At 31.3% G+C, this 24,299-nt stretch overlaps 1 protein-coding gene across 1 annotated transcript; it reads left to right on the top strand.

Moving 5' to 3' along the window:
* Positions 1 to 24,046, top strand: LOC136988185 (propionyl-CoA carboxylase beta chain, mitochondrial-like). Its single transcript, XM_067286017.1, has 14 exons — positions 1 to 189; positions 3,695 to 3,808; positions 3,909 to 3,977; positions 6,079 to 6,135; positions 7,150 to 7,374; positions 7,926 to 7,967; positions 8,697 to 8,763; positions 12,013 to 12,133; positions 13,862 to 13,943; positions 14,489 to 14,612; positions 14,678 to 14,785; positions 16,430 to 16,530; positions 23,170 to 23,368; positions 23,717 to 24,046. The coding sequence occupies exons 1-14, from the start codon at positions 25 to 27 to the stop codon at positions 23,836 to 23,838; spliced, it is 1,596 nt and encodes a 531-aa protein (XP_067142118.1). The 5' UTR covers positions 1 to 24; the 3' UTR covers positions 23,839 to 24,046.
* The last annotated feature ends 253 nt before the right edge of the window (positions 24,047 to 24,299 follow it).

Here is a 24,299-nt window from a genome sequence, read left to right on the forward strand (position 1 = left end):
AAAACGAGTTCCGTAATCTCAAAAATGGCTCTCTCTGCGAGATTTCAGTTTAAAAGTCTTCTGCGGTCGTCCTTGTTTCGACTAGAAAAGAGAGCGTGCCAGATAAGCGTCAAGGAAAGAATCGAGAAGAAGAGAAGCGAAGCTTTAGTAGGAGGAGGCAAAAATCGAATCGATGCTCAACATAAAAGAGTACGAAAATATTTCCTCTGCGTGTGGAAACGACGAATGCATTAATAATGTAGGATTCTAACTCTAAATGAGGGGATAGCCACCTCCCCTACCCCTCATTCGGAGCTGGAATCTTATATAGTTGTTGCAACGTTAACATGATTTGCAACATTTTATGTTTATATCGAATATTTACAATTTAAACAATTATTATTGACTTGTTGCATGGGTGAATGCAGTATCTTGCACTGTATTCACACGTGCAATAAGTCAATAATTGTTTCTGTTGTAAATATGCTCTATAAATGTATCGTACTGCATAGTGAGTGCAGTGTGTTGGGTTGCATTCTATAATAGGGTGAGACGAGCCCGTTGACTAATAGAGTGGCTTTAAAATGTCTGGATGAATAAGTCGACAATTTGGTCCATTTTATTGGAAACTGTCTGTGTCGTCGGTTTGCTTATTACGGCTGCCTTACCGAACGATGTGCCCTTTGTCTCTGTTAGATACAGAAGCACTGCTACAGTCGTAGGCTATCCATAAACAAGCAAAAGTACCAAAAGAATTGCAAATATAGGCATCAAAGTTTTTCTTTATTCTTTTTGATTTGGTCAGATGCATCAAAAATTGGTGCTGTTTCTTTTAAGATTTCTCTTGACTCTTCACTAGAAAAAAACTTTATAATTTGTGTAATGTATATACAGGACTGTTAAGAGGAGGAGCATGTCCTAGAGGAAAAGTAGAGATCCATAGTGATTTCTACTCCTATAAATTAATGTTTTCTTTTTTACTAACAAAAAAATAAAATCTAAGATCACAATTTTATTAACAAATAGCAAATACACATTTCATTTCTTTAAAAATAAAATAAGGTAAAAGGGACTCACTCTACTTGCAGGCCCATACGAAGCTTTTGACAGCTGTTATATATAATAATTAATCTTACTATGAGTTAGCGTCAATTCTACTAAACATAACGAAAATTAACATTGTATTGGAAATACATCTTGACGGCGTATAAATATTTAGCTTATTTTAAATACTGTTTTAGACAATCGAAAGGACAGTCCATATACCTTTTGATTTTTCTTTATTATATAGACAGTGTCGGATTATTAAATGTGCATGTGCACGGCCAGTTATTACGAGGGCTCCCAATTTGGTAAAGTCTAATCTCTGTCCTATATCTAGTTGGTGACTTTTCTTTTTACTAAAATGTAAACGTCAATAAAATTGTGTGAACTATTTATGCTTTGTTTGTCTAATCTGCCATTCTCTCATACTTTTCACTCTATGGGCATTCTCTACTGCTTTCTATACTGTCAATGTCAGTGATTTGTCACCACAAGGTGTATAGGAATATTTTGAATATTTTCTATTTAGAAAGATCTGAAGGTTGGCTACATCTATTGTGTGAAAATGTCTTAATTTTATATGTTAAATTAAATCCTTCTAACATGTCTCTAGTTCTCCCTGTGAAAAATGTGACTTGCTACAAGTCTTGTCTTTTTCCACTTTTCCAAAAGCAAACTGAATATGCATAAAGACTGGTTATGAGATATGACTACACAGACATTTTGTCACTTGAAACCACAGAATGCATGGATTCAGTCATTTGAACAAACTTGCAACTTACTGGCAACCATAAAGCAAAAATACACCATAGTACTTTAGTAGTACTCCAGCACTTTGATAGAAACGTGATGTTTTCGGCAACATATAAAGGGCTTTGTCAGGTAATTGAACTGTTTCACAAGTTGAACAGGTTCCAACACATTCAGAACAGAATTTTTCCTACATAATGTGATGCAATTTAAAAAATACAAATGATTATAAACAGCAAATACATTGACATAAATGACACATATAAATGAAAAATATGTTAATTTATAATCATAAATATTAAAATTAATATAGGTATAGAAATATAGCAGATTAAAATGAATGCATTATGGTCCTATGAACTAGGCTGCCAATAACTAAAAAGTGGTTCCAACTTTTAAGTTATTGGAACAGAAAAATCACATCTTCCTCACGCTTTACTACAATAATTGTTTAAAATTACACCTACCTCACAGTTGCTTGTTTATTAATGTGTTATATGTTAGTTCCAGCTTACAAATTCAATAAATTTATTTCGACCTTTGCTACAATTATGTTTTTTATTAGAAGTAGGAATCCTATCTGCGCATAATATATATGTGTTGTGTATGTGTGGTGCTCTTATAATGTGGAGAATTATATATGCCAGGGGTGGTTTAACCCTGTCCTGATAGGACCCATATGCTCTATATCACAAATACATAAGAGCTGCATTTTATATTGGAATAATTTTATACATAATTTATATTGTATGCTGTATATATAGAGGAATAGCATCAAAGTCAAATCCTACTCTTTAGTAATAAGGGTAGGGTCTAATATATGGGAATCCATAGTAAGTATCTTGAAATCAATGGCATATATTTGTGGTGGGCACATGTCATCGACTAGAAATTATATTATTCAGTTGCAAACTGTAATAATTTTCACAAATTATTTTATTACAAAATAATTTGTGGTTAATGTTACCTATAGTTCCAAAATGGTGGCTCGTCTCTGATTCCAGCGAATAGAAGAAAGGAAACAGTGGGGACTCATGTTCTAACCTAACCTAACCTATTCTAATAAATTACCATAATTATTACCAACAAAAGTATTAGAATAGGTTAGGTTATGTTAGGTTAGAATGGGCGTCCCCACTGTTTCCTTTCTTCTATTTGCTGGAATCAGAGACGGGCCGCCATTTTGGAACCATAGGTAACATTAACCTAATTTGTTAATACAGAAACACTTGTATTAACTTAATGACTGAATAATTTAGAATGGCTTAATTAAATTTAGAATAATTAAACCGTTTAATTATTAAGTTATTATGATCATCCAGGATTATTTTTGTCTCAATTTTATTCTTTCAAAAAAGAAAAAAATAAACTTTTAGGGTATTTCCTATGATAAAATACCGTTGAACTTTACAGGTACTCCTCACTTTACGATCGAGTTCTGTTCTGACGAGTACGTCATTAAGCGAATTGGTCAATAAGCGAGAAGCTTGCGCCAGGAATATAGGATCGTTGTAAAATTATCCAAATTATGCAACAAACTTCAAATTTATTCATAAAAAGACCATTATAGTACGATATTAGCCTATTATAGTACTATAAGACTATTACAGTATGCTTAGTGTGCATGTCACCATTCGCCACTGACCGACACTCAAGCCGAGAAAGGGAATTCCCCTAATTGCAGGTTGAAACTCGATTGGTCGTTAAGCAGATAGGTCGTAAAGTGAGGAGTACCTGTATTTTCTCACCATAATCTCTTAATTTGCCTTTGAATAATTTGTATATTAAAAAACTCCTTTGGCTTCTCTCAAAAAACTGGTAAACTTGAATTTTTAGTTTCTCTTCCTATCCCAATTTATACAGAAACATTGCAGTTGGCTAAACGTATAATAATAATAATTATTGAATTTCCATTTTCTAGGGAAAGTTAACGGCAAGAGAGAGAATAACGCTGTTAATGGATCCGGGAAGTTTCGTAGAATACGATATGTTTACAGAACACACGTGTACAGATTTTGGAATGGAAAAAGAGAAAGTACGAACTGTTATAAAAATATAGTTATTTCTTATTTGTATTTACTTGTGCAATATTTATTATTTTTACATATATGAATTAATCTCTGTTTCAATTTTAGTATCCAGGTGATAGCGTAGTGACCGGTCACGGTTTAATTCACGGAAGACAAGCATTTGTATTTAGTCAGGTAAGCTTAAGATGTAATCTAGATTCTAATTCCAACTAGATTCCAATATATATCATTATTTGAAATTATGCTTTATGCCATTTTTATTTGTATTATAGATTTTATAAAAATGTTTAAACTGTTGTAAAAAAAAGTGAAAACAAAACAAAATTTCATTTTTGATAGTCGTAAAACTGCAAGTACACTGTCTAGGATACACACGAGATATGCAAGAAATCATACTTTTCCTAGTTTGATTTATGCTGGTCTACTAATGCCTTGTGCATGAGACATTTTTTTCAGTTTTGGTCTATAATGTTTGTTAATTTTATTTTATTATCTCTAGAAAAGAAGCAAGTTACAATTTATCATTTTTAATATAGGTGTCTGATGCATCTATTTCTATAAAATAACCTCTTTTAGTACAAATTTTCAATTGACTAGGTACGATTTAAATGCAATTTGTAATAATTACTAAGAAAGAAATCAAAAATTCATTTTATACTGATCAATTCCCAAGTATTAGCAAATATAAATTAAAAGAAATTTTCTAAAATTTTCTCATTTCTAACATTCTTTCAAATCTCTTTATTCACATTACAATTAGTATCAGTTCTTTTTTTATTATACATTTTTCCGGTAATAATAATGGATCGTCCAAAATGAATGCTATCATTTTAAATTACTGTAATTGTGTTAATTATATCTGAGAAGTATGTGATGTACTGTACACCAATCAATTGAGTAACCATCAGAGTTTTGTCTCTTATCAACATTCAAATGTCTTGTTGTTGTCTACGTCTGGAAAGCACCGTAAATGAAAATGTTGACTGTGCAACGAAGAAGGCATTTTGTATTCTATAGTTTGCAAACTTGGGATTAGTAATCTGCAGGAGCTGTAGAATTATGGTTGTGGAGAGAGGAGTGACAATGGATATACTGTTGTGAACATAGGAAGAATTTGAGTAGTGGTTGGATGTGTGCCATGTGACACAATTACAAGCATTGAGAAATTGTAATGGACAAATGTGAAACTTGGATATATTTTCAAAGTTTCAACATATATTACAAAGCTCTTGGGTAATAGTTAACATAATTATAGTAAAATGATAGCATTCTTTTTGGAAGACTATTATTTATTTCATATGCTTTTAAATTACTTTCTTCCTATTAATCATGGTAGAATAACTGACTACATTGCTGAAAGTCTTGAACATATAAAAATGTATTATTAAAGATATTAAAGAATCTTAGGATACATTTGATGTTATTTAATAGAATACATTCGAAGAGTGTCAAATCACTAAATTTTCAGTTCTTCAAAAACTGCAGAAATTGAGATTTGTCAAGAAAGAAAATTGGTATAAAGTATTGACTATCAAACTTGTGACAATCATTTATACAAATTATCTCTCTCAATACTGCTGTCTGATTACTTGTTTTTGTTATTGAGATAATCAGTTTTCAAGGAAAGAAATTAAGACAAACTGTAAAGATGTTTTCTTTTTAACTTTAACTAAAACTCAACAACTATTTGCTATATTGTACTTATTAGATTAATAAATTTGAATGAGGTGAATGTAGTTTCGCAAACAGAATAACATATTCTCTGCTTTTATAATTTTATTTGAGTGAGATCTGTTAGGATTTTATGTTTGATGTTTTTTATTTAAAGTATTAATTAATTAATTTTACAGTAAAGACACAATGACTAGGTTTTTATCACTTTTTTGCTTATTTATAAAAATTATGATGACCAGATAAATGTTGGGTCATAAAAATTTTTACAAATACAGTAAATGAGTAAAAATCTTGTAAATTGTACTTAATAATCTTATAAATTGTATTATTAAAGTGTTTTTATATATATTAAAAGCACATAAACAATGTATAAGATTGGAGAAACTCTAACATTTTGATTTGGTAAACTGATATCTTCAAGTATGACATACAAGGAATAACCTCTTATGTTCATATCTAAAAATGGTCCATTAACTGGATTGAAAATGTTAAACGTTTCTCCAATTTTATCCATTGTTGAAGGTATATTGCTTACTTCATTAAATTAACTAGAATTGTGCTTAATTTTGGTCACGCAAATAATACTTTGTTAATATTCCAGGATTTTACTGTCTTTGGTGGAAGTCTTTCAACTGTTCATGCAAAGAAAATATGCAAAGTAAGTATTTTAAATAGCAAAGTTTTATACACAACAGAAATGATTTCTTGAGTTTTCTTTTTAAATTTAAAACTAAAATTTGATAATTTCAATATGCATATAAAAATTAACATCCTAATTTTAGAATATTTATTATAATGATTCTTTTGCCATAAATATATGTAAGCAATGAATAGAATCACACAGATCACTTTATATTACAAATATATACTATAACTTCTTGACTAAATCTTGGGCTATATATTTCTAAAATGTACTTAGCCCTTGGGATTTTTTGACACTAGGGTTTATTTCCTTGCCACAGGAGATGAGGGGATAAAAGTTGAAAAAGTACCTTATTACTTGTTTATTTTTAGAACTATCAAAACCTTTTATTAACTGTATTTATGACTTACAGCTATGACATTTAAAGTAATTACTATTTTCATGGTTAACTTGAGTCAGCATCTTCTAATTTGGTTTTTACATTGTCATTCATGTCTGTTTTGACATAATTATAGGAAACAGGTTCTTATGTACTGTTGTCTTGTCCAAACTCAACATCTCCAATTTTCCTAATTACCTTTTGGTTGATAAGCTCTTGACTTATGTATTCAATTGTGACTTTCCTACACTTAATTTTTGACAATATTTAAACTTTTGTTTCTAAATATATTCCCACAAACCTTTCTTAGAATTAGAATGTTCTGTCTAATTCTAGATAGTTTGAGCAGGTAGAATTTTAGCTAAATTTTTACCTGTCACAGTAATCTTTTAATACATTATCTTATATTGATACTTTATTCCATATTTTAACATTTTTCCATGCTTTTCAACCCAGGGTTTATTTAAATTCTGGGTTTAATTGAGGAAATATCAAATGCCACAAATATTTTTTTACAGTTAAATAAATCATAATTCCAGACAAATATTTTGGAAATAAATAGTGCTGGTCAAAATTTATTTCACAAATTCTAATGAGTAATTTTAATTATTGCCTTAAAAGTATTTAATATTTTCTTGTTTAATTTTCAGGTGATGGACCAAGCCATGTTAGTTGGTGCTCCTGTAATTGGATTAAATGATTCCGGAGGAGCAAGAATTCAGGAAGGGGTAGAATCCCTTGCTGGTTATGCCGATATCTTTCTTCGTAACGTCGTGTCTTCCGGTGTCGTTCCTCAAATATCCGTAATTATGGGACCTTGTGCCGGTGGAGCTGTTTATTCTCCTGCATTAACCGACTTTGTTTTTATGGTCAAAGTGAGTTAAAAATCTTTCAACTTGGATAAGAGATTAACAGCAGGACAATTGTAAATTGTAATTTTGTTTTTACCTTTGTCCTTTTCCTTCTAGGCTAGTATCTGATGATGATGATTTCTATTATATATCTAATGCTTGGAAGTTTCTGTTCATGCAGTCTTTTATGTAATATTTTTTCTTAGTTAATTTTTAAGTTCTGCATATGTTCTTCCAAGTTTGTATATGATAATTGAAAATATTTTTTGCTTCAATTTTCTAATATTTTTAACCTTTAACATTCAGCAAAAATATTTTTGATGGATGTTAAATGCTAAGGATGATGATGAAAGATGATTTATCCTGTTTCAATCCTTAAATATTGATTGATAATTTATTTTTAATATTTTGTACTTGAAATGTATAATAATTTAATTTACAAAATATATTGTTTACTCATTGAGTATATTTCTAACATGTTTTATACATCATTAGATTTTAAATATTTATTATACTAGTGCATGTATTTTTTTCATATTTCTCTACATTTAAATTATACATTGTTTTTTTTTAAGGATACATCTTATTTATTTATTACTGGACCAGATGTTGTTAAGGTAAATAGATTATATTATGTCGATTCTTTTTTAAACAATTTAATTGGATGTTCAGTACATTTATATAAAATACTCAAAATTAACTTTCATCTTAAATAAATACATTTATTTATTGGTCAGAATAATTTCTCATTAGTTGAATTTTACTAAAATTAACATATTTGTCTTTAATTTAAATGTACATTTGTTTCTTTTTTTTTGTACTATTTTTATTGATTTTATATAAAAAGTTTGAATTAACATATTGACAACAAAACAAATATTATTAATTCATACGCCTTTGTGTCCTTATTTTATAAATGTCTACTAGGACATATCTTATTATTAGGACTTCTTGTACTGGTGTTCTGTTTCTACAAATCAAGGAATGTTTTTTCTGAATAAGTTTTCCTCAATTTGTAGAAAAAGAACACCAGTACAATAAGTCCTAATAATAAGATATGTCCTAGTATACATCTATAAAATAAAAGATAATATTTGTTTTACAATTATGTGCATTGAAAATCCAACGAATTATTAAGAAAAATTATCATAAAATAAAAATTTGATTACTGTGAATATTGATTCTCTTTGTTTTACTGCCTGAAATTCTATTTATTTCTTGTTGATTGATTACTATTGTTAAATTATTACTTTTTAAAATCTTTAATAAACATTTCAGTCACTTAACTAAATTGTATTTAAATTGAAAGATAAGATTATGCTTTTATCAAAAATATTCACGAATAGGCTGTCACCAATGAAGACGTAACTCAGGAAGAACTCGGAGGAGCCAAAACACACACGACAATATCAGGTAAAGTGGTATTAATTTAGTATTACTTTTTTTCCATAAAATGTATGTATATGAAGATTGTTCAGAAGTTAGTTGAAATTTTTGTTTTGTTTCATCTTGTATGTGATTCTGTTAGTTTTGAAGATCATTAAGATTTTTAACTGCAGATTGAAAACACTTGAGTTAAGTCTACAATGTACAGTTGTACTCACCACAATAAAATCAGTTTGTCAAATATTACATCTGAAATTCATTCTTTGTGTAACATTATAAGCTTTTGTGTGCATTTTTTAAAACAAATTGTTTTATTGTTGTTTGTTATTTACCATGCAGTATTGTAAACATGCAGACTATACATGTTAATGCATATGTTAGGATCAAAGACTGAAATCGCTCATTGAGCTTAACATGTGCATTTTATGTTGTGGTCATTTCGCTTTGAAACAACCACAAAGCGAAATTCGTGTCGTAGCTTTCATGATATTTGACCATGATGTGTTATGGTTAGGTTGGTTAGATTACTTGGTTACTTTCAACAACATGTAATCATTTGTGAAAATCTGTTGCGGTGCTTGATATATCAACATTTTCTAACAACTAATTTACTAAAAATAATTACTTTGTCAGGAACTTTTATTAATAAATCACTGTTTTTTATGAGAATCAAGAATGTTTCAGTTATTTTGTTTTTACAAGAACTATTACCATGACATTTTGAGTTGCATTTTATGTTCTTTAAGCAACATTTGCATTTGTTATCAATACAGTACCTTTTACAGTGATACATTATAAATAAACCCTTGCTTACTTCCAGATGTTAACATGGATGCTGAGTGAAGTGTGAAGTTGAGGGTAAGTCCCGAATGTTAATAAAGTTACTCTCAGAAATTGTAAATTCATTACGAGCATAAAGTCGATCAAGAAGATCCTTGTTTATTAACTGATGGATTAATGCTTATAACAACAGCTAAAACATTTCTGGGAGCTGCACATCCCCGATCAACATCAGGCGCCCTAACTAAAACATTCAAAGCAATTTCAACCTGTCTGAGTAACCTAGCCTAACTTAACCAGAACGCGTTGTGGTCAAATATCATGAAAGCCCGACACAAATTTCGCTTCGTGGCTGTTTTGAATTAGCCACAACGCGTTGTGGTTTTTTTCGCTCAATGAGCAATTTTGGTCTTTGAGCCTAACACATACAAGTCAACTGTTTAGTGATCAGTAAGCCATATATTAATCATTATAAATTCTAATATGGTAGTTTGTTACCTAAGTACATGTATTTGTATTATGTTTAGTTATACTTTTAGGTTGAACAAATTATAATTTTTCAAGTTAATTTTTCCCAGTTTTAGCTGTTGGTTTAATTTTTTTTTTAATAAAAAGTGGAAGGTAATGAGTCAGGACTTAAGTTCTCTGTTAAAATTCTGTCTATAGAAAATTGAATTTCATCTTTATCATTATCAAAATCTAGAAGCTCAGAGTGCCAATCATCCACTATGCTATTGTCAGTAATTCTTCCTTGGAGAAAACTAAGCAAACTATTGCATCATCGTTCTCCCACAACCTGAGACTTTCCATTGGTCAATGTGGTGAATCTTTTAAGAAATTTCAGAATAATATCTTAAATCATTCTGATTTTCTTCACAATATTCATACGTAAATGACTTACAAGGGGAGGGCACGACCTGGGAAATTCACTTTGGGATGAGACTTGGTATATAGGTAGTACTCCTTTGGGATGTTCAATCCTCAAAACAAGAAAGTGCAATGGCCAGCCAATTTTAAGAAAAAGGCCTTTAAAAATTCGAGCTCAGCTTATGTACTACTAAGTTTCGCTAGGTTAGCAGCTGCTGAACAGCTCAGTTGACATCGTTCTTGGCTATCGCCAAGTCATTCAGGGTTCAAATCTCTGTCTCGATTAGTATTTTTTTTTTTTCTTTTTAAAGATTTTTAAAAAAAGTATTTTGAATATATATAAATATTAAAATTTTATTATAATAAATAATTCCATTTAAAAAATGTTTAACACATATTACATGTCATTTTAATTATAATAATACAAAATAATTAATAAGTATATTAATAATCATCATCATCAACTGTTGGTAAACATAGTATCTTCATTCACAGACATTTTACTGTAAAATATTGAAACTATTTGTATTATGGTGTGATATATTACGGAACACTATGATCTCTTCGAAATCCAAAAGTAAACTGACACTCCAAATATCAGGTCAGTCCATAAGTCCATGCGCATTTTTATGACCTTGAGAAAAATCTTGTTTTGCTGTTGAAAATGTCAGTCTAATGTGATACTTTTCACACTGAAGTGTTAAATTGGATCTCATTTATATAATACTGTTGGAATTGGAAACATTCTAGTTGTTTATTTTTGTTAAAATGGAAGTAAAGAATGAATATAAAAGACATGTTTTATACTTTTTATTTTTAAGTGGTGAGAATTAATAAGAGTAGTAACCTTTGAAAAATTTGATACAATAGAATAATAAATGAAAACTATTGTTTCATAACTAATTATTTATAACTATTATTATTAATTATTTTGTATTATTATAATTAAAATGACATGTAATATGTGTTAAACATTTTTTTAAATGAAATTATTTATTATAATAAAATTTTAATATTTATATATATTCAAAATACTTATTTTAAAAAATGTTTAGAAAGAAAAAAAAAATACTAATCGAGACAGAGATTTGAACCTTGAACGACTTGGCGGTAGCCAAGAACGATGTCAACCGAGCAGCTCAGAAGCTGCCGGCCTAGCGAAACTTATTAGTACATAAGCTGAGCTCGAATTTTTAAAGGCCTTTTTCTTAAAATTGGCTGGCCATTGCGCTTTCTTGTTTTGAGGATTGAACATCCTAAAGGAGCACTACCTATATACCAAGTCTCATCCCAAAGTGAATTTCCCAGGTCGTGCCCTCCCCTTGTTAGATTTGACTGCATTGTCAAGTAGGAATTTATCTTTCCTACTCTTCACTGTGATGTTTGTGGTTTAAAAATGGTTGTTTGAATTTTGAATGTAAGTAGATACAGTTAGAACATTTCATTTAAAATTAACTAATGTATTTAATACAAAATAGTACTAAACTTAAACTGTGTAAATATAGTTTTCAAATTATTTTATTCATTTGAAAATAACATTTTTGCAGTTATAAACTTACCTTTTGTTTAAAAATAAAATGCAACACATTATCTTTTCATAAAAATACAAATTATGTATATTTATTAAAGGTGTTGCGCACAATGCTTTTGAAAATGATGTCGATGCCCTGCTTCAGCTCAGGAAATTTTATAATTTTCTACCATTAAATAACAGAGAGCCTCCTCCGATAAGAGAATGCGACGATCCATGGTAAGTTACTTCTATACTTGTGAAATTCTTTTTTTGATAAATTAATACATTGTTAACTTGCCCAGAATGGACATACCCACAGTAAGTCCAATGGACTTACTGTGGGTATGTCCATTCTGTCCATTAGTTGTATCTTTGACTCATTCAGAAACTTGATGGTGTTCATGGTTTGTGGGCAGATTGCTGTCATAGCAAAGATCTTAGGGTGCGACTGTGCAGACATGAGCGAGAATATGTGATGAGAAGAGGTGATGATGTTTCACACTCTTGGTTTCTTGCTCTCGTCTTTGTGGTTGTAATAAACAAGAGCAAGAAACAGTGTGTGAAACATCATCACCTCGTCTCGCCACATATTCTCACTTGCGTTTGCATAGTCACACCCTTACAGTCCTATCTTTGACTGCCTCCTGTAAATTTCCTCGAAGACCTTAGTTAGGCAAACAGTGATGTAATGCTCAGCAGTAACAGGTTTTCTTTCCACCAAGTGGAATGGTGCAAATATGTCCAATTTTTTCAAAGAATGTGGACTGTATTTGCCAACCTATGCTTCTTGGGCACTTGAACTTTGAAGAAATTGCCTTATCGGGAAAAAAACCAAATTTGGGATTACTACTTGTTATTGTACTGACTCATACTGATAGGCCAATATTTCATTATGAGTAATTAAATTCCACACAAACCTTCCTTAGGCAAAGGTGTTTACAAACAATTTCATACACTGCTGCTGATCCAATCTGCAAAGTACTTTTCAGTCTTCTTGTAAGTTATCCATGGATCCTCCTCTCTGACCACAACCACACAAACCACATTCTCCTGGCTATTTGCAGTTAAGTAAGGGACAGCCATTTTTATCTTTCAGGCTCGTTCTACTGTGTTGAAATTCATCAAACTTCCAAAAAAAAATGTGTCCTTGATGGACAAGCATCCAGAAAGATGCTTGTCCCTCAAGGGCAAATGCTGGTTGGCTGGCTGCCTGCTAGCAAACACAAGACAAGTATATTAAACCATAGATATAATATAATTTAAACATTTTTATAATGAACAGAAAGGTAATATAAGTTTTTCCTAAAAAAGAATTTCAATTGAATAATTTATACTGTGGCAAATAAATCATATACTATTAAAATGTATATTGTGAATACAGGTATACCTCGTCTTACGTCGGTAATTGGTTCCAGGAGAGGCGACGTAAGTCGAATTTACTTGGGTAGTTACGACGTAAGTCGTAGTTTCGACTTACGTCGTAACTAAACGTCAATAATGAGCACTTAAAGATCGCTAAATAAGACGACAACACAGAAACACAGATGTTTTCATGTTTTATTCTCTAGGATTTATGATGATTATATTAACATTTACTGTAAATGTACATATTTTAATATGATTTTATGTGCTTTCAACGCTTCTCTAGTGATATTACGACTTCAATGTTTGTGGCGGACGGATTTAAAGTCGAATAAACTGACTTAAACTTGATTTTTATTTTTCCATATATTTTTTTTGACAAACGACGTATAATCAGGAACGACGTAACTCGAGGTATACCTGTAGATCTAAATGAGTTAAACAGCTATTTTACTTAGTCATTTATAATTTTTCACATAAAAATTGCTTATTGTGCATGATTTATAATTAGGAAAACTATTCCCTTCAGTCTATTAAAAATTATCTTAAACCAACAGCATAATATAAATTTTACATAAAATATAGATAATTTTTCCATTTTAGGGATCGTAAAGTCTACGGTTTGGATACTGTGATTCCCATTGAAAGTACTGCTGCCTATAACATGCTAGACGTTATACTTGGTGTAAGTTTTTTTTCTTTTAGAACATTTATATTATATAACAAAAGTACATGCCTACTCCTTTTATGTTAAAGTAATTTACTTGTGTAAAGTTAATATTTATATGCAAAAAACATTTCCAGAACTTCCTTAATGTATTAGGAAAACCAATTTTTTAATATTTTTCTCTTCTTATCGTATTTATTGAAGTTGATAATTAATACAGTACCGTTTAATTATAAAAATATTTATAATTACACACTGTAGCAATTCCTAAATCAAATTCTATCCTCCGACAATAGATTCTTAGGGAAAGGGAAAATCAATTTCTCAAAATCTTTTCTTCTGAAAATTTACCAAAATTTAAAATAGTTAAAAGTCTATTTTAAAATAATGTGCAGTTATACTTTTTATTTGTGATTGAGTTTTCATTTGATAATCTTAAAGCTTTTGACAAAACAATGACAAATGTCATTCTCTGTTGTATAAAATGCATTCAAATCATAATTTTATTACATTTGATTAAGTTCAAATTTATATGCTTAAAACAAAATAATTTATATAATCAGATAATAGACGAACGCGACTATTTCGAAATTATGCCAAACTACGCAAAAAATCTGACCGTGGGTTTTGCCAGGATGAACGGCAGAACCGTCGGAATCGTCGGAAACAATCCGAAATATGCTGCAGGTGAGTGCTAAATTTCGCAAATTGGATTATTTGAATATCATCGAGACGGCCGTCGTCTTTTGCAGGATGTCTGGACATAAATGCTTCCGTCAAGGGAGCCCGTTTTGTTCGTTTCTGCGATGCATTTAACATTCCCATAGTGACGTTTGTCGACGTTCCCGGGTTTTTGCCAGGTAAGCGCATATAAATTTCAAAATAAATTCTTTTCCCCCAATAATTACATCGTAATTGCTGGTTTAGGATAACAATATTGCCCTTAGCAGATTTGCTAAGTAGTTTATAAAATACGTGGCTAGTTCCTTTAAAATTGTGAATAGGTTCTTCTATAGTTTAAAATTTCACAATGTTAAGCAATAAATCTTCAAAATTGAATTATTTTAGAATCATTTTGCACATTAATAAATATTACACAATATTTAAAAGCTTTTATTGAAGGAAAGATTAAATTTTGAAAACTGTATAACTTTAAAAATAGTTATACTATACAATAACAGGTTTTTTAATAATTGTTAGTTCAGAAATATATATTTTTCTAGTGATTTTGCTGTCAATATCAGAGTTCTTGAATGTTTATTCACAGTAAAACCATTTATTAAGTGATATTTTTAAAATTGAATGTTTACTGTAAATTATTTTGCCAAAGTATTTTTTGATAGCATTTGATACTTTTCAAGAATAAAAATAATAATGCTAACAAGTTGGCAGGGTAAACATTCAAAAGCCCAACATTTTCCCAGAAATTTATCATCAAAATTTCTACTAGTACTGTATTTTGTTATAATGAAACACACTATAGTGTTACATATACTGTAATTAATAGCATAGCAATGGGTGAGCAAGTAAAAAGTTTACACATAAGGAGTTTGATAACATTACAAGTCAGACTTGACAATGTCTTGTGTGAGACTAGCTCAATGTCAATTGGCTGTTCCTATACTGCTATATATTGTAAAAGTTAAGTGCTTTATAAGAAACATTTAATTTTGAACATTTATTTACTATGCACTCTAGGGATAATATTTGAAATCTTTATATTTATTTACTTGAAGTTTGTGGACAACATTATTTCAAGAGGCTGAAATTTGATGTCTACACGAATAGAACTGTAAAATAACGCAGTCTCTTCAGACCAAATACCTTTGATACATTCAGGCAAACAAAGATTGTGCGTTATCAAATATCTCAAAGGTTTGGCTATCACAGAACACCACTACTAAAAAGTTAGTAAACACAAACCTTTGTAGACAGATGATTCCAGATATTTTCACGTAAGCCATTGCCTTAGTTTATGGTAAATTTTCTGTGACTTTCTGTAATGAAAATTCTTGGAATGATTGCATTACAGAAACTGAAAATGCCTTATTTAAATGACAAGCTAACAATATAGTTGAAGTTAGGTGACGTGTGACAACACATTTGCTCGTGGCATTGCTAAACTTTTCATTACAGTATTCATATTGGGTAAGCAATTGAGGTTTGTTTTTAAAATTATAATAAAATTGATTCTATTTATTTGGCATATGCTACAAGTAAAATAGTACAAAATATGATAAATTTTGTTTTGTGACAATTACAAAAGTTGACAAAAAATAAATTTTCATTAATAGGAATTATAAAACTCAATTTGATATTGTTTCATTAGACCAACAGATGCAGATATTTGATTTTATGTCAAGATGTTAATTCGTTTGAATTTTAAAACACCAAAAATTAGGAGCTTGGGTTATTTCACAAATACAGAACATTTAACAATATCAAGGAAATAAATTTGGTGTCAGGTATTAAAATATAATTAAATAAATTTTCATTTTCAAAAGGTACCGCACAAGAGTATGGAGGAATAATAAGACACGGAGCCAAACTTCTCTATGCTTTTGCAGAAGCGACTGTGCCCAAGATCACCGTCATAACCCGAAAGGTAAGCGACGGTAATTTATTATTTGAGCAATGAAGTTAGTTTTATAAAAACAGAAAAATTTTAGTTAAGACTTTAAATTTATTTCATTGAAATGTTCCTTGTAACTAAACCAAATGGCTACCCGACTTTTAAATATTTCATATTTAAAATAAAAATTACATTTAGTTTAAATTTCACATAAGTTAAAAATCCTCCAATACTAAACATTTTTCAGAAATAAGGAACCAATTTTAAGCTATTGAATTTACATGCTCTAGTGCAAACATAAGAGTGGGTGGTGTAGTGGTTACATTCCAGCCCAGGTGTGCACATCCCATGGCTGTTCTGGCTATTCGTGGCTTTTTTTTTTAATTTTTATTATTGAGAGGTTATTTAATAAGTAAATTAGTAAAAGAGAGCCAAAATAAATAATTCAGTAATGGAAAAATGAAACTCTCCTTTCCTTAAAAACCCCACACAACCACTATACCACTCACTATTACAAATAAATTTGCAGTACAGCATATTAATCCAATATCTTAAAATTGGTTACTTTTTCTCGATAATACTCGGGATTGAGGCTTTTCGACAGTTGCGTATAAAAGTCGGGTGAAATTAAACATTAAATATTTAATGTATATAATAGAAGTTTGTCATTTGGTTTATTTTCCTTGTAAGTTATGTGTGATATAGAAAACAGGTCAATTGGTCCTCCCTCTCATATTACTTTTTTCTCATTTGTATGAATAAATTTGCATAGAAAGCTAGACTTGCACCCCTCATAGCACTGGACAAAAAAAATATATACAGTGGGTAATCGATTAAAGAACATAATCCATTCCAAAACCATCTTCTCTATCTGAATTGTTCGTTAACCGATTATCGATTTACCATAGATTTTTGTGGGAATTTAATTAATTTGTTCCGGAAACCCCAAAAAAAAAAAAAAATTATATACTTTCTCACTATGTTTATTTACATGTAATAACAAATTACGAGGAGAATCTGATAGTGTAATTTTGGCATGTACCTGTAATAACATTTATAATTAAAAAAAATATTTAATACATTCCACAAAAACTACATACATTTGTTTATTTCTCGACATAATCGACATAAACATTGAGACATTTATCCCAGTGTGACACTAATTTGAACATCTCTTCGTGGTACTGTTGCTTGAAGTAGTCCAGAATGGTGTCTTCCAATTCCTCCTGGTCTGTAAAACATTTCCTTGCCAAAAATTTCTTTAAAGGTCCGAATAAACAAAAACCTGATGGATAAATTTGGACTATATGGAAGATGTTGCAGGACCTTCCAATTCTTCTGTGCCAACCACAGTTTGGTTTGATTTGATTTGCTGTGTGGAGTATAGTCCAGATTTAGCCCCGAGATTTTCATTTATTCGGACCCTTAAAGAAATTTTTGGCAGAGAAACATTTTACAGACCAGGAGGAATTGGAAGACACCATTCTGGACTACTTCAAGCAACAGTACCACGAAGGGATGTTCAAATTAGTGTCACGCTGGGATAAATGTCTCAACGATTATGTTGAGAAATAAACAAAAGTATGTAGTTTTTGTGGAATGTATTAAATATTTTCTTTAATTATAAATGTTAGTGTAATTTTGGCCTGTACCTGTAATATCAAACTCCCCCCATAAAAGCAATCTCTCCATTTTTTCATGGATGGCACATATTTGTTTCTCAGATGTGATTTTCATTACTCCTTTAGTCTTCTCGACTATATTTTTCTTAGCTAAGATTGGCTTGAACAGGTCTACAGTAGGCACGTACTGCCTAGCAATATCAGACATCTTCTGCCCACTCTCTACCTTGGCTATTATCTCTTGCTTGGTTTTTATGATGAGCATGGTTCTTGACACTCCATTCTTTTTACGCTCCATAATATTATCAATTCCTTTTTGAAATAAAAAGTTCAGAAAAGCACTCACAAAAATTAAGTGAACCATTTTTGCACTATTTAATTTCTGTTATGCATACAACTGTGAAAGTCTTATGCCATTAAAATATAGTTTCACAAATCTTAAAATGCAGTGTTGTTTGTTCTGTGGTTTGTTCGCAGTTCAAACTACTTATTAACCGATCACCCACTGTGTTTGGCTTTATAAAGAAAACAAGCTACAAGATTTGAAAAATTTATATACCATATATATTCGTCTGCACTCCACATACAACTTTGTTGTTCTAACTTACTTAGTTGTAGCACCAAAATAATTTTCCTTGGATAGGTTAATGTGACTTCCTGGAGATTAGGAAAGAGGTAATAGGCTGGGTATTTTGTAACTTCTTAATGATTTTGGAACTTCACTTTGAAGTCCAACATTATTCTCTATAAAAGCATAGATACTTTTTAAATACTTATCCCAGAACTATGAAAAGTGTAAATACTTATATGTCGAGTGCATGTCGTGTTAAACTAACTCTTGGAACTGTAAATATAACATATCATTCGAATGGGAAACAAGAAGAGATGGAGTAAATTCACAATTCTCCTGGCCATATCACTACTCTAGAAGTCCCGAGGTGTCCAGGGGCAAATGAAAAAAGAAATCTGTGGGTGTACGTGCATCACCTAGTGGCTGTGGGAGTACCAAGTGCACCAGTTGACAAAAGCCACAAGCAATTTTATCATAAAAAAAAGTAGTCAGAGGAAGTAAAAGAAAAGAAAGGAAAATGGTTAAATATGGTACAAGTTATCACTTATATTAATACGACTACACTTGATAACTTAACTGTTCTACTCATTTCTATTGTGTGTTTTAGTACAGAAAATACATCAGTGAGCCAATGGGTGTCAAAGAAAGCAAACTACAATTGAGACAAAACACTAAGTGTTATAATCAATTTAGTCTTGGTGATCTGTGCAAAAGCCAGAAATTTCCCAAAACTAAATTGGAATTTTCTTATTCTTGAGTTGTTGGGCATTTGTTACTTAAAGAAATTTGAGTTTTAAGATCAATGTAATTTGCCAAAAACAGAGATTGAAGCAACCGGTTTGCACTACCTAGGATTTCTGAACCGACCTTAGACTAGATTCAATGTAACTAAGTCGGGGAGAAATGGCAATAGGTGAAATATATAGACCAGGTGTGGCCAACAGTTTTTGCCCCTGGGCTGAATTCGAAAGAAAACTTTTTTCATGGGCTGAACGAAATATTAAAATTAAAAAATGTTAAAATATATTAGTATTATATTTCTAGCAAAGCACACGAATTACTAAGTTAAATTGAATATCACCTGTATATCTTGAATTACTGTCTAACAATACATTTTAAATTTATCAATTTTTTTATTCTGGCACTATCACACAGATGAGTACAAAAGTTGTAAATCTCTACAATGGAATTTTTTTAAAAAATAAAGAAGTATCGCGAATCCATTCTACCAAATATTGGAAGTTAAGTAGCTAATATTAAAAGATCAATCGCGTGCCATATGTTGCCCATGCCCGGTAAAGACAGTTAACCACGCTTTTGCCGGTCACTTTAATCTCCAGAAACACATCTACGACCAGCCTAATTGCCGTTTTAATTTGTCAAAAACATGTAACACAGTTGCTCCCTCATCCAAATATAGTAGTCGTTTCAATCTGGAAGCAAAATTCCATCTTAAACTTCGGATGGAAAGAACTACAGAAATCCAATATCACTTCCTAAGCCTTTTAAGTTTCCGGTACTCCATACGAAAATTAACAACTAATTAATACAGAACTACAGAAATTTATACAAAATGTCCGGTCGGCATCGAGACATTTGGGAACCTGTTTGATGGACAGTTTTTTTAGCAGATATTATTCTTAAATTGTCTGGGATCGTAAAACAAATAGCTATTGTGTTTTCTGGAATTGTCACTCGAATCCAGCCAAACATTATCATCTTTATTATCAAATTTCTCTTTTCCGCCATATACAGGAATGATAACACTTATCATCTAATGCAACCAATATATCGTAAATTTGTTTGACCAAGTTTCCATTTTACAAAAAGATATTTTGTCATCGCTCGCTGCTCTTTTGCAGTGAGCGAAGACAAAATATTGTTATTTTCACTTTGCATCTGGAAGAAAAACAAGAAACTTTGATATGAAATAGGAAAAGCCAAAAGACTTACCACACCCAGAATGACAATATTGTTTCCTTACAATTCAATGAAAAAATCTTATGATAAATGAAAACTTCAAAAGATTAATAAATAAGAATGTGTAAGTCTTACTTTTGCTCATAATTATATAGTAATGTCAGAACAAGACTTAAACCAATAAAACTATTATTTCATACTTTTATCGGGCCAAGAAATGTTGGAAATAAAGAAAGGAAGAGGGAACGATTAATTACTAAAATGTTTTAATACTATAGACAGAGCCGTCCTAAGATATTTGTCGTCCGTGGGCCACTAACAATAATGCACCCCTCTCTTCGTAAGCTATATCTGCTATATCAAATGCATAGAAGGGGAAACAGGACGGGTGAAGTTTTACAAAAGGTCAATATTTACCAATAAATAAAAAAATATTTAAGATATACGTAATAAGTTACTTTTGTTTTTTGTTTGCGTAGGTTATTCGAATTTTATATTTTTAATTTCCTAGCTCTTTATTTGGCAAACTAGTTAATAATATCACACGTATTTAAATAAATCACTCTCTATGGACAAAATACTTAAGAATAAAAAATTATTTATGCTGCTCTAAGTGCCAAAACATCTTTCACTGCTGCAATTTGTAGCAGCAATACTTAAAAACATGCGCATTGCTGTAGACTCGATTTGTGATCAATTATTGCCCTCAAATTAAGTTCTGCAGTAGATATATTTTCTTTATCTTCACATAACTGAGCTTTTTTTAAATGAGTCGAACTCATTTAAAATAGTCCGCGCTTTTGTGGCAGGCTTTTGAATATCTTGGCAAATTTTATACAAAGCATCTTTAAAATTTCCATAACCGGAAACCACTACTTTCACCGAATCGGCTCTTGCCGACCAATGTATGTCGCTTAACTTTTTGGGAACTTTGTTTTTTGGTGCTAGCGTATTTTTTAAAAATTTTCTGTCTTGATGTTGACGTGGCAAAGAAATTATATAAACTTTGTAGAAATGAAAATAATTTGATCGTCTCTCCTAAAGGCCAAACCCCTCAAACTTAAAAATTTGATTACTTCGACAATCCGTTCTAAAAAATATTTTGACATTGTTATAATTTTTGAAATGTTCACAGTTTTCTGTAGATCGGTTAACAAGTACATGGGTTTCTTTATGCAGGGCGGAATTTTCGTGCTCTGAAATGTTTTCAGTGTTTCCAATTGTTGAATCCTGCACTACTGAATTGTTTGCATGGAATGCAATAAACTTCTCCCAAAGAATTTGAATATGAGAGATGGTTTCATTTTTGTTGTTTTCTGTTTAGTAAGTGTCTATAAAATATCGTTTTCGTAGCATACCTGCTCTGCGATCTGTAGGCCATTTTACATGCAGCCAAGTCCAGTTTTTGAATATCTAAATGAAAATTATGAAAATAAGAAAAAATTATTCTAATTTTCATAATTAGCACTCAGCATATTATTAGCTTCATCTTCATCTAAATGTTCTTTCACCTATGGAGTATCTTCTTTTTCTTTCTCATTATCGTACTGTTGTTGATTTTCTTCTTTTCCTTGTTCATGTTGCCGACATTGTGTAATTTCCATAGAAAGTGTTTCATTCTTTTTATGAAAGAAATTTGTTAATGCACGCATTTTTCCCAGCTTCGTTCTCTTCCTTTAATTTACAATTGGCAAAGTCAGAGAACTTTTTTCATTTGTGTTCCGTGGCTAGTCTTGCCTTCAAGATATAATAAAAAAAATTATTTTAAAAATTAATGCTAGGAAGTAAAGATTAACTTACCAGTTACCGTAGAAATTAGAATACAATATGCACAAATTGAAAAATACCAGACTGGAAGAATATGTTGAAGTTTAGAACGAAGGTAAGTGCATGTGTTCTGGTTGGCAGTAAAGACAAGTCAGTGGTGTGTGTATCTAATTGCAAGGCAGCTGACAGCCATGTGCACTGGCACCTAGGGGCCATAGCCCATTTAGCCCTGTGGTTAGAATCTATAGTCAGTGCCACCCTAACTTTATTTATTTATAAACCTTAACATTGTTTAATGTAGCAGTAATTGACTTAGTTTAATAGTATATATATTATATATAACACAGAAGCATGGGATTTTTAGCCGTTTGGCCAATTCTAGTCAAATTTCCTTAATTGAGAATGACCAGATGTATAGGAGAAAGAATACTATTTTACAGAGTATAAAAAAAATATCCAGTTGTTCCAGTCTATACAATAGCATTGTTTCTCCCATACACTGTTACGGAGGTGCGACTCAACAGTGATAATTTAAAATTGGCCCACACTTTCAAATTGCTTTAAACGCAGGTAGCCCGGGGATCAGGTGCACAAAATACAGTAATTAAATTCCAGTTGGATGGTGGTGCATGTGTAGCAACGCTTTTGTTGTTTTGCTTTGAATTTGTGCCAGAATTACACGAATTCGGACAAAACGAGATGGAGACATTTTGATAATCTTGACGTATTTTCAGAAGGAAAATTATGTCACAGTTTAAGCAGAAAACTAAAGAGAATCCTCTTTAATTCAAGGCATATGGTGGAGCCTACGACGTCATGAGTTCAAAACACCTGCGCGGGGACATCAACTATGCGTGGCCCACGGCCGAGATCGCCGTGATGGGGGCCCAGGGAGCCGTCTCTATCATCTACAGGGGCAAAAAGGACGTGCAGAAGTATGTGGACGAGTACGTGGAAAAGTTTGGCAATCCCTTTCCCGCTTCCACACGAGGTAAGCCATATTTCTAATGTCGAAAAAACACTGCAAAAAATTGAATGAACAATTCCTTACGTAAAGCAGGGGTGCCCAGACCCCTGCTTTACCACGGACACAACAGAAAATGCACTACTTCATGGCCTGTTGGTTAATATGAAAACCAACAGATGATATTCATCCGTAGTCATGCAAAGTTCTTTGCTTGTTTTAAAATTATTCAAATTACCCGAAATTTGTTTGGAAGCGGTAATTTTACGCATAGACAATAAATTAATTACGACGACAAATACATAACACTATTGACTGCACCACCGAAAAGACGGTAATTTCCTATTTTCTAAAGAGATCCACATTGTATTTCAGGATTTGTGGACGACATCATTGAACCACAGACCACTCGCACCAGGATCTGTCGGGATCTGGAATTACTACAGAACAAGAAACTGACAAATCCCTGGAAGAAGCACGCCAATGTGCCCCTATAATGCCACCGTTGTCGTTAAGGAATCTCCAAACATATCGACGCGAGTGCAAATTATCGAATTATCATCCAGACGGAAGGAAACTTTTGAGTCCATTTGTACATACGACCAATGTCCCGTTATCTTTTGTACTCGGAGGATATTTTCGTAATTTCCCACTTTAATTCCAATACGACACTTGTATCTCTGCCAATTAAACTTTTTAAACAGATATCTTTAAATTAGAGTGAAAATCTATCAGTTGCCGTTTTTGTGTCCTCGATATAGGAAAGGCTATATACATATTTATGGCAGTAGCAACCTCAACTCAAAACACGGGTAATGCACATTAATTTGAAATTATTCAATAACAGGTCTGAGACACTCTAATACTGAATTAAACCATGTCGTTATTTTACCCAACCCAAGATAAAATTTGCATCCGTGCGAGAGTTAGAAACACCCTTTCCAACAAATAACTAAAT

The sequence above is a fragment of the Centruroides vittatus genome, unplaced genomic scaffold (assembly GCF_030686945.1).
Source record: "Centruroides vittatus isolate TY-2023 unplaced genomic scaffold, ASM3068694v2 contig_1246, whole genome shotgun sequence".
Classification (NCBI taxonomy): domain Eukaryota; kingdom Metazoa; phylum Arthropoda; class Arachnida; order Scorpiones; family Buthidae; genus Centruroides; species Centruroides vittatus.

What these genes read in the sequence shown, in the direction of transcription:
- LOC136988185 (XM_067286017.1), top strand. Translation starts at nt 25, where the DNA reads ATGGCTCTCTCTGCGAGATTTCAGTTTAAAAGTCTTCTGCGGTCGTCC. An exon ending in TTGGAATGGAAAAAGAGAAA is followed by an intron (nt 3,809 to 3,908) that starts GTACGAACTGTT and finishes TTTCAATTTTAG; the next exon opens with TATCCAGGTGATAGCGTAGT. An exon ending in CTTTCCCGCTTCCACACGAG is followed by an intron (nt 23,369 to 23,716) that starts GTAAGCCATATT and finishes ATTGTATTTCAG; the next exon opens with GATTTGTGGACGACATCATT.